Source organism: Callorhinchus milii, unplaced genomic scaffold, assembly GCF_018977255.1.
Source record: "Callorhinchus milii isolate IMCB2004 unplaced genomic scaffold, IMCB_Cmil_1.0 Scaffold12, whole genome shotgun sequence".
NCBI lineage: Eukaryota > Metazoa > Chordata > Chondrichthyes > Chimaeriformes > Callorhinchidae > Callorhinchus > Callorhinchus milii.
This window is the reverse complement of record NW_024704753.1, coordinates 2,704,690-2,716,033: the sequence shown is the minus strand read 5'-3', so window position 1 is coordinate 2,716,033 and position 11,344 is coordinate 2,704,690. Positions and strand designations below refer to the sequence as shown.

Genomic DNA, 11,344 nt, shown 5'->3' with positions numbered 1-11,344 from the left:
AACCTTCCCAGGAGAATGTAGTGAAATAGTTTCTGTTGTCAGCTAATTTCCGTAGCCGTGCAGTCAATAAGACAACTATAGCAAGTGACCTTTCTACTCAATTTCAATGTCATGAGCCAATATGCCCCAAATCTCTGGAACTCCACGCCTCAATCTGTTTTGCCCCCCTCTTTGCCCATCTTTAAATCACACCTGAAGGCTTTCGTCTTTGAACGTACCTTCGGTCACCTCCCTTCTCTTTCCAGCTCCTGTCGAATCACACGGCCGTGAGGCGCTCTGAGACGCTACCTGGGCGAACGGCTCTGTAATAACCCAAGTTGTTGCTCAGTGGCAGATACACATCATCATCATCTTTGAATCCAAGATAGATAGCCCCCTTGTGGATGAAGCAGAGGGAGCAAATCTTTGCACAGAGCACTCATTCAGACAAATGCAAAAACAAATTGGTCCAAATTCCCACAAACAAAAAAAAATCGGTCTCAGACATCCGTTTCACTCAATGACCCTGGACAAAGAATGCTGCCCTCCTCTCAGTTTGCTGATGCAGGCTTTAATGGCTCTGGGCGGGTGGACAGTGTAATCCAGTTTTGCGGGGATGTTAATCCTGTTTGTAACAAGCTGTAATTCATGTCTATTTAGTTATATGGTAACCGGTCATGATTTTCTCATTGCACCCGTCTGACTGCATTAGTTCAGCACTTTGAGCTCCACTGACTTGTCCTGCACTTCGACCCCGCGTGGCAGAATGCCACATTCTCCAGCCCGGCTTGACTATCAGAAGTGTTTTCCCATTGTGTGCAACTGCGTCGTCCCTGTCGGTTTAATAAAGATCATATGCACGGAAGGCACTGATTAGCATTCTTAAACACAAAGCTTGGTTCAGAGATAAAACTCTTCCCAAGAAACAGAACGACAATGGTGAGTGTTTTGGGGGTTCCTTTTTATTCCTTAGCATTTTTCTCAGGGTTCTTTAGAGTTGCTTTCTGTGTCATTGAAGTATTCTTTCAAGCCAATTCAATCCTGTAAAGAAGACGTGTTGTTTTTGCTTTGCGCAGTGAAGCTCTGCTGGGTTTTCTGCATTGTTGGGACCAAGGAGAGGAGACAGCAATGAGTCTTTGAACTCTAATTGTCGTTGACAGTTGTATCTCACCGTGGAAAGACCCAGTAGCTCCAGCGTTAGGCACCGCGCTCTCAGGAGATGTGAGCATCTTGTGCGCACTGCATTGAAATCTGATTCCGGAGTAACACTTAAAGATTCGAAAGATCGCAGAATCTGTTTGTTTTCATTGGTTTGCTTAGGGCTCAGCACCAAAGACAACACATATAACAACAACAACAACTTGCATTTATATAGCGCCCTTCAAGCAGGGCAACGTCTTGGGAGCGCTTGACAGTGGCAGAGCATGACGCTGAGCCGGGAGGAGGGGGGGAGGTGTCCGTAGGCATGGTCGAAGAAGAAGAGGGATAGAGGAAGGCGGAGGGGTAAAGGAAGAGTGTCCCAGAGTTTCGATCAGAGTGGCTGAAGGCACTGCCGCCAATGGTGGAATGGAGGGGACGAGGGAGAAGCAGGAGGCCGGAGCCATTCGAGGGGAGGCGGGAGGTAGTGGGTTGGGGAGTAAGCAGGTCGGAGAGGTAGGGAGGTGCCAGGGCATGAAGGTATTTGACGTCATATAAACGCTAAGGTTACCCAATGCCTTTCTGAAGTGCTCTGTACATTTGGCTCACGCCCCTGCTGATACTATATGTCCTGTTTACAAACCATAACTGAAGTAGGAGTCTTGCAAAATGAACAGAATGTGGAAAGTGTAGGGTTGAGCCCAGTAAAAACTTAACTATGTGCACAGAAGTGTATCTCTGTGGTCAGAGGTTGGACAACATTGGACAGTTGTCCATATTGTATGGCAATGATTAACATTAGCACGGAGTTATTTCAGCTTCAAAGCAAGTTCTCTGTGCAGTACAGCTGAATTATCAGCTGATGTTTCGCAGACAACATTTCTTTGCCTTTGTTTACCAGAATGTATCATGCACAGAAATTCCAGCGCTGAAATTTAAAAAATCACAGTGCAAAGGCAAGACAGGTGAGTGTGATTTTTGAATTGAAACCACTCAGCAGCGAAGAAACCTTGGGGTAGCGTAAAAAATAAACTATATCTTCTGTAAGTGCATCCTAGAATACTCATTCATCCAGATTTCCGAACTTGCGTCTGAGCAATAAAATTACCTTTGAGATCAACTCAGGAACAAAGAGTCCTGTAGCTCAGTGGTCCAGGTTCGATTCCCGGGCAGGGTGAAATGTTAGGCAAGTTTCCTTACTCCTGTTTACAAACCTGTTTACCTAACAGTAAGTAGGAACCCAGTTGTTAGTCAATTGGCAGATCGCTTTTCCGGGGGTAATAATCTCTTCAAATAAATAAATAAATAAACAAACAAATAAACAAGTCACTCAATCCATGACTCTTTGTGGGACGCTGCTGTGTGCAATTGGTTGCTGCGTTTCGCCCACAAAATATACAGTCAATTCACTTTACGGTATCTTGTGTGAAGCGCTTTGAGACGCATCAAAGACATGATAAGGTGCCATATGAATTGCCAGGTTTATTATTATTATTATTAAAGATTGTGAACGTAAAAATTGTGGTACGTATGACACACTTGGATATAAGCTTCAACATCAAACATCATGCCAGTTCCTCACATGATTGTTGACGTTATGACCCTGACCCTGTGCTTCAGTTAATGATTTGGTATTGTGCTGCACCAGCATTCTGTTGGTCTTGTCGCGCGTTTGCTTGCGAGTGCCTGTGTGTTAAAGGTGTATCCTTGCTTTCAGGAAAGTGATGAGGCAGCGGGAGCTCAGAGTCACACCGATCCGGTTTTCACGGTGAACATCACACATGCTATAAAAGACGGAGACAGTCTGACCTACTTGGTGAAGTCCACCCAGGTTGGTTCGTGCGGTCTGAGATGACAACTAATAATAATCATCCTTACATTTGATACAGCGCCTCATCACGTCTTTGGGACGTCTCAAAGCGCTTCACAGAATATGCTGTAAGATAAATTGACTGTACATTTTGTGGGCGAAACGCGGCAGCCAATTGCGCACAGCAGCATCCCACAAACACTCGTGGATTGAAGTGACCAATTTTTTTTTAATTACCCCAGAGAAGCGATTCGCTAATGGACTAATAAGCCAGTTCCTACTTACAACTTCGTAAACATTATTTTGCCCTGCCGGGAATCAAACCCAGGTCTCTCGCTTGTTCTAACCATTGAACTACAGGACTCCACAACTGCTAACAATAATACTAATACTGTACTGTATAATACCGTACCTTGCATTGATATAGCGCCTTGTCACGTCTTTGAGACCTCTCAACGAGCTTCACAGAATATACTGCAAAGTGAATTGACTGTATATTATGTGGACGCTAACACATTGCTGTCCAAAACGGTGGCTGAAGGAATTTTATGACCAGGCTGAAAACTTTTCGATCTCCAGGTCTCCGATAAGGTGGAATATGAGGTGCAGCATCCGTTTGAGGATTTCCAATGGCTGCAGCACACTCTCCTGACCCAAGAAGGTATCCCGGGACTTTCAGGGATCATTGTAAGTACAGTGCCTCATTACATGTTCAAAACCCTAAAAAGTTTTCTCCGGTTTATTGCAAACCCACTGGAAATAGACCAAATGAAAAAAAAACTCCTTGTAAGAACTACTCATTTGCTCTTCCATTTCCTTCTACGCATGCATTTTAAATTTTTATTTGAATGAATTAATATACTGTACTCCTGTCCTGGTTACTAACTTTGTGTTCAGTTTCCTCCAATTCCCGTGAAGCCAGGGACCACTGTAGCCAACGCTGAAGCAAAGGCCAAGAAATATTTGGGTAAGTTGTTGGATCCTGAGCTTGAAGTTTGACTAATGTGCTGAGCTTTTTGTCAGAGGTGGAAAATTACGGCTGATGTCCTACGTCACGTGCTGGCAAAGGAGATCTGCAGAACTGGTCTACATCTAACAGGAGGAGGAGTCTGGAGGTTAAAGGGACGCATACAGATGATATTAATTGAACTTCCACATGGGATGAGGTTACTGGTGTTGTTGATGGGGATATGGGGAAGGGTGTGCTGGCGGATGTACGCTAAAGTTTTGTAAGCGTTAATTTATATTTGTGACTGCGGTGAAGTAACGACTGTAATTAATTAATTAATTAAAATAATACATCACAATACTGCTTACGTATCGATGTATAGTTCACAGCAGTTTAAGTTGATCTAACCAAATACCGTGGAAGAGATAGAGGAGCAATGTTCAATTTAATGTCCATTTTAATGTGTCCTTTTTCATCCAAATATATACGTCCATAAAAAGGCATCCAGGTATTGTTGTACGTTTCTCAGTTCCATCACCCAAACGTATCCAGGTATTATGGCACGTCCAACTTTATTATGGAAAGTCCAATTTCATCAGTCTCCTTCTTCTATTCTTTCTTCAAATCGATCTATGTTTATACCGTTGAATTGGTGACCCTTCACCTATTGTCTTTTTTGCAAGATGGTTCCTTTGTAAAAACAAACGCAACAGAGCTCTCTCCAGCCGCAGACCATTTTTCCATGAGAAAATGACTGCTAAGGAATGAAAACAGTTTGTTGTTTATAAACAGTCTTTCGTTTCTCCTCCATGAGAAAGGATTTTCCACGAAGCTCGTCACAACCACCTCCCCTCATATGAGATTAATCATATGTCTCAAAAAGTATAAACATCGCAAATATAATTTGAGATATTATTTAACACATTAATTACAGAATCTTACAGTTTAGGGATGGAGACGTGTGCATCGTTGTTCTGAAGATTTCCCTTGATTAGCTTTGAGGGCCAAGGAGTATCTCTGTCTTTACTCTGAGTTTCAAGTGGCAATTTCTGGTATTAATGGGGTATGTTTCACGTCGAGCTGCGGGAGCACTGTTCCAAAGCACCACTCCTCTCCCCTCCCAACCCGTATAGAGATTGCGTTGGAGCTAAGTTCCCGTGAGTCAGTGCGAAAGGCTGAGACTGTCCACATGTCCACTGCTCCGTGGAGAACAAGGATCTTGCAATCTCCCGTCTGCCTTGCAACTTTTCTCACGTCCCCTAGTTCTGCGACCACAGCCTAACTTTAAAATAACCCTTCATCTGTGTGTGTCTCCTTGTTTTAAAGATCAATGTGGTTTGTACAAGAAAGATCGAGGCTGTAGCAGAGTACGAACAAGTTTTGTTTCAAGTTTTGGAAATGATATGTTGATTTTTTTTTGCTGGTTTAAGGGATCAGATCACAAAGTCTTATGGGAGATGACTGGCATAAATACTGCTACGCACTGGAGAAATACCTTCAGCAGGTGAATGTTCATCCCATTCTTAGGAAGAATCCCACTCTCCTGAACTTCCTGACAAAGAAAGAGGTGAGAAGGAACATCTCAACATGTGTCAACTTAAGAGCAACTCAATCTGAGCCATAATTGAGGGGCTGCTGGAAAAAAATCCCTTGTTCTACCCCCGCACAAGGCAACTGCTTTTCCATCATATTCCACCTGTTCTCTCATTCTTTAACAGCCTCCTATGAAAGGCAAACCGAGGAAGGGGATCTTCAATAAGCTGACGCAGGTTGTGGAAGAGATACTCAAAGAACATCACAAGGTATTTTGCCGACAAAATCCGCAGTCACTACAATTGACAGCATACGCTGTGAAGCGCTTTTGAGACATCCTCCCAACATGAAAGGCTCCATGTCAAAATGTAAGGGTTATTACATTATTGTTAAGTTAGGAAAGACAGTAATCATATCGCCCGACAATCTTCTCTTCTCCAGTGTGAACACGTCCAGTTTATAATCGCTCCTCGTAGTTCAGTCCTTCCATCCCCTCAATCATTTTGGTTGCCTTCCTCTCCATCCTCTCAATCGCTGCAATATTCTTTTACAATCCATTAGATCGCGGCCTCAGTTGGAGCAGCTAAAGCTAACAGCTCGCGAAGAGCAACCTTTCGCTGTGACATCACGAGCTCTTACACATTGCGTCCATTTAATTCGTTTCTTTACATTTTCTGCGTGGAAAGAAATCGATGAACAAAAAAAAAAGTTTCATTGATATGCATTTACTTTCAGGACATTGACGATTACTTTCAGGCAGAAAGGGAAAGCAATTACGTGCTGACCGCATTCACCAAATCTCTAACGGAGGTAACTGGCTATGATATTTGCTTCAAGTGAACGCGGTACAATCATTCCGATCATATGTGTTCTTCGTGGCAGATTAGTTAGATGTATGCAGCACTTAGCGTTTTAAGAGCAACTACACTGCCTTAGGAGATGAGATGAGATCTTAACATCGCGTGCAAATAAAAAGCAATGCTATTAATCTGCAGAACTCACACAGATAAGACAGGTGGCACTCGAGACATTAAGAGTTATGACCACTGAGGTTACAGGTAACCCAAACCTTTTAGCCTTTGAATAAACCCCAGTGACATTTTAAGTCCAGTCCATTTTGTGCCAGAATGAAGGTAATATGCAGACTTACGCCAATGTCATAATCATCACCTCAAGATGTATTTCTTTGACCGCATTTACAGCCATCTCTTCACTCACCAGCTCCATGACCTCAGACCCCAGCCCACACCCCCCCCCCACCCCACCCGCTCTGGGGCCCAGCCAATATCAAGCACTTTGAGACGTCCTCCCAAAGTGAAAGACGCAGTACAATAAATGTAAATTGTACTGTATCATCATCATGGCCTTGCAGTCATGGAATTCAAAAAAAACACCAAATCTATTGCTGTACATTTCTGTATTAATGATCCTGTTTTACGTGATTTGGAAGCCCATTTATGACCTGTTAATTTTGGATTATTGCCATTGTTGGTTAATCTGAGTGCTTTTGATCTTCCGTAGAAATGTCTAGAGATGATCCATTCTGAGCAGAGTAAGTCACCGAGATCACGTTTAAGATGACTTGAGTTTGGAAGAAGGCTGAGACTCGGAGATGTGGCACCCAGAATCGGAGTGGCAAATAACTGGAAAGCTTCTCACTGCCGTGTGATCTACTTGCTATTTGGATTGTGAACATCATGGTTTTACACCTCATTGTTGCACAAGGTCTTTTTTCCTGTTGCCATATTATTAACTGAGGCTTGAAAAAAAATTATGGAGCCAAATTCTGCAAGTAGGTGTGGCCCATGCCAAATTTACCTAATTCGGAAATAACATTTAGAAATCACTACAATGTGGTGAGTTCTTCAAGGTGTTTTTTGTTCAATCTTCAAGGTTGAAACAGTGGTTAAAAAAAACAGCAACGAGGTTAATTCCACGCTGATTTGGTGCTTCCATCGTTAAATGTCATAGCGTAACCATATCACACCTTTCATCTCCTTGACTAGGAATGGCCGTGGCTTGTGGTCACTTCTCCACTGCGCTGCATATTGGAAGTGGACACGAAGCTGATCCGAATGATTATGCTGTAACAAAGTAAGAAAAGGTCAAGCCTACTCCTTCATATGTGATGCTTACATGGGTTTACATAGCGTTACACAGCACAGGAACATGCCATTCAACCCAACTAGTCCATGCTAATGTTTATGCTCCACACAAACTCTCCTATACCCCTCTCCTATACCTCTCTATTCCTCTGCCTCAATAAAGTTGCATTTGTTACGCTTTGCAGCCCATGGTATACGTCTTAGTGCTCCAAGGACTCTGAGATCCTTTCCCAGGGCATCTTGTCCCAGCCCAACCTCTGCGAGATCCTTGAAAATTGAAAAGGGAATTAAATTAATCAAAACAAAGTAATAGATTTTTTTAATACTGAACATATTCTGCACAGAAATGAATCTTCTTCACAGAAGAGACCATTTTGAGGGGCTCATATTTGCAAGCGGCTGATCAGTCATTGGGGGATCAGGGATACTTCCCACTCGACTTCTGTTAAGCCATTCGAGACTAGGAATTGCAAGGTTTTCACTTTACATTGCATTTATCTCATCCATTTCCATCCCCTGGACAGCTCTTACTTGATAACACACAATAATAATAATAAGTCTTACATTTGATATAGCGCCTTCTCACCTCTTCGAGACGTCTCAAAGTGTTTCACAGAATATACTGTAAAGTTAATTGACTGTGTGTTTTGTGGACTACAACCGGATGAATGTTATTTCTATTTAATGGGATGAGATTTGATTAAATACAGTATTGCATCTTTGTTATAATCCGAAATGAAACTGGACTTCCGCCTCCCGACGTAACGTTTGATTTCTATCTTCTTGCAGAATGTGCATCAAGCTCTCAGAAGCTATCGATACATTAAAGGTAATGGACCCTCAGTTGAAAATAGAGAGGTAGCTTGTTCTACAAAGCAATGTGGAGGTTGAATCTGTTTGAGAATGGCAACAAAGGTTAAGATATATGACCCACAATGAAGTTAATATCATATCTCATTGAACCAAAGTGAACAGCTGAGGAAAGTACGATCGTTTAACGGTATAATATTGTGGGATTTGATACTCATGGCTTACAAGTAACTAGCAAGGACAAGGGATGCCTGCGTATTGTCCCAGCCCCTGAAAACTGAGCGGGTGAAGTTACTCTAAATACTTATATTATTACAGAGAAACTTTGAACGTGTGGCAAAGAATAACATGAATACACTGGGCTGTCACCTGGAGCTGTACTCTCGCTTTCAGGATGCTGAGAAGGTGAATAGGTGTTCTTTTTCCCCCCCCCCCGTTGTTCGTGTTCTGTTTTTCATAGAATCATGGAAACTTACAGCACGGAAGGAGGCCATTCGGCCAATCAAGTCTGCGCCAGCTCTCAGAGTATGGAATCCCGTAAGTGAGAGGACCTGGGTTTGATTTCCGGGCAGGGCGAAACATTGGGAAAGTTTTGTTGCTCCACATACCCAGCAGTAAATAGGAACCCGGCTGTTAGACGAGTGGCAAAATCGACCCTATTTGGGAACGCCGCAAGGTTAATTTAACAGCTTTGTAACCGGCTCGGCTTCTGTTGCTACCGCTGTTTGGGTTTATTTTTCTCAACCTATCAGGAAATGCTCTTCAGGAGAACGTGCAAACTGATTGAAGTGGAAAATGCCAATCGATGCGTGGAGAAAGCCAAGCATCACAAAAAGGCACAGGTAAGGCTCGGTTTGTCTATTGCAGCAACACGCCACCTGCCTGTTCAGTAAAGATCCCATGGCACTAGTGCCACAGGAAAGGAAGTTTCTCTCTCCCGGTGTCCCGGCCAACAATCCCCCCCCCCCCAAATAAAATTGGTCACTCACTCCTTGGCTGTTAGTGTTGTGCAATTGGTTGTCGTGTTTCGCCCACAACATCCACAGTCACTCCACTTTACAGTACATCCCGTGAAGAGCTCTGAGACGTTTCAACGACGTGATAAGGTGCTACATCAAATGCAACGATTATTATTATTATTATTTTATTGTTATATTACGACAACCAATTTGTCTGTTGCACGAAATACAGCACATTACGTTCTTTGAATCAGATTTTTAAAAAAAATTGTTTTCACAGGCAGAAGAGGTTAAAAGGATTGTTGAACGAGAATATGAAGACATTTCCGAAATGGCTAAAAAAGAGGTAGGTGCTTTGTAATTAGCAGTTCCTGGAATAATTCTGATACTGCGCCTCGTTACATATTTATGAAGTTTATACAACACCAACAACAAGAAAACTACATTTTTTTTACAGCACCTTTCACATTGGGAGGACATTCCAAGGGCTGGTCGGTCAGGGATTTGGACCCGAGCAGGGGCTTGGGATCAGGAGGGGTGGAGGGCAAGGAGGGTAGAGGTAGGAGAGTGATTGAAGGCGCAGGCGAGGAGGAGGGTCTTCATACGGGCTTTGAAGCACGCAATGGAGGGAGCGAGGCGAAGGGGACTGTGAGATGGAGTTCCAAAGGCTGAAGGCCCGACTGCCGATGGCGGGGCGGGCCATGCTGGGTGGGGGAACGTGGAGCAAGCTGAAGCACGCTGAGCGGAGAGAGCGGACAGGTCGCTATGCAGGACATCTCAAGACGCTGGACAGTCAACGAGTTGGACCTGAGCTGGGAGTTGGTATCAGGAGGGGTGGGCAGGCAGGGAGGGTGGGGGTAGGGTAGGATGACCGAAGTACCGTTGAAAGCCAAGTGAAGCCACGTGTTTTATCTCCCGTTTCTGACAGATACAGAATTATCACCAGAATCGGGTCCGGGAGTACAGAGAAGCCCTCGTGTGTCTGACTGAATGCCAGCTGCGGACGGCACGAGAGACGCACACTCTGCTTACCAAGCAACTAGCCGAGCTGAGCCAGCGATTTACTGACTAGTCCTTTGTTTATGCAGACGGGGTGAAGTTAGTGCCATTTTACAGCCCGTGCTAACCAACAAAAGGCGCGTGTTTATGAACCGTCGCAAATTTCACCCCCCACCCCCACCCGCCACCACCTCCCTCCTCGAGAATCTAAAACAGAGTATAAACTGCCACTCTGACAATCGCATTAAAAAAAAAATGGTGCGTCCATTGTGCGAATCTCTTCGAAAGAAGGACGCAAAGTCTTTTTTTTCGGTGTTGGAGAGGTGTGATTTGATCCCCGTGTCAAATGTTGGTAAGCATTGTTCACAGAGCGTCAGCCTGGCTATGTTGGTAGCATTCCCCCCCCCGCGGGTAAAAGCCCCACCTCAGGGGATGTTGAGCTCGCGATCCAGGCGCTCATCCCTTGGGTGAGATGTTAAACTGAGGTCTTGTCTGCACCCTGTTCAGGTGGATGTTAAAGAGACGGTCGTTACTGAAAGTAACTCACAGAATCTTGTGTGAAGTGTAGTGACCGTGGATTTTTGCAGTTGAACGTGCCATTCGATTTGGCACAGCCGACAGCAGCCGTGAAGTAAACGACCAATTCTATCTGGTGAGGTGGGGGAAGGGGAGGAGGGTGGGGGCGGTTGTGGGCCAGGATGTCGAGAGAAACTCTCTTCTCTTTTCGAACAGCCCCAGGCAATCTGGGACATCCACCTGAACTGGCGCTGACGGGACCTCAGTTTAACGTCTCATCCAAAAGCTCATCCAGCGTATTAAACTGATCCAATATACCAGCCGAGTTGATCACCGGCGATTAGAGTTAGTGATCCCAGACTCTCAGCACCACCATCGTATTCCACGCGTTAAATTGCTGTTCCAACTCTCTTGAACCTCATTGATTTTGCTTAATTGCACGTTGCGGAGGAACAAGTTTCCAAGTTTTATCAATCCTGTAGAGATCTGTAGCTCAGTGGTTAGAGCACTTGCCTCGCAAGCGAGAGGACTGGGTTTGAGTCCCGGG

The 11,344-nt window shown here is 44.3% G+C and overlaps 1 protein-coding gene across 1 annotated transcript; it reads left to right on the top strand.

The window, feature by feature from the left end:
* Positions 1-739: 739 nt before the first annotated feature.
* Positions 740-10,964, top strand: si:dkey-28n18.9 (sorting nexin-6). The gene is made up of 14 exons (XM_007903382.2): positions 740-918; positions 2,834-2,947; positions 3,506-3,613; positions 3,824-3,893; positions 5,306-5,442; positions 5,594-5,677; positions 6,144-6,218; positions 6,930-6,960; positions 7,415-7,502; positions 8,303-8,342; positions 8,642-8,728; positions 9,076-9,165; positions 9,563-9,628; positions 10,211-10,964. Exons 1-14 carry the CDS (start codon positions 916-918, stop codon positions 10,352-10,354), a joined length of 1,137 nt encoding a protein of 378 aa, XP_007901573.2. The 5' UTR covers positions 740-915; the 3' UTR covers positions 10,355-10,964.
* Positions 10,965-11,344: the final 380 nt, after the last annotated feature.

Excerpts from the sequence above, each read along its gene's own strand:
- si:dkey-28n18.9 (XM_007903382.2), top strand. Across the intron at positions 3,614-3,823 it reads CGGGACTTTCAGGGATCATT|TTTCCTCCAATTCCCGTGAA; the intron begins GTAAGTACAGTG and ends CTTTGTGTTCAG. Across the intron at positions 9,629-10,210 it reads CCGAAATGGCTAAAAAAGAG|ATACAGAATTATCACCAGAA; the intron begins GTAGGTGCTTTG and ends CGTTTCTGACAG.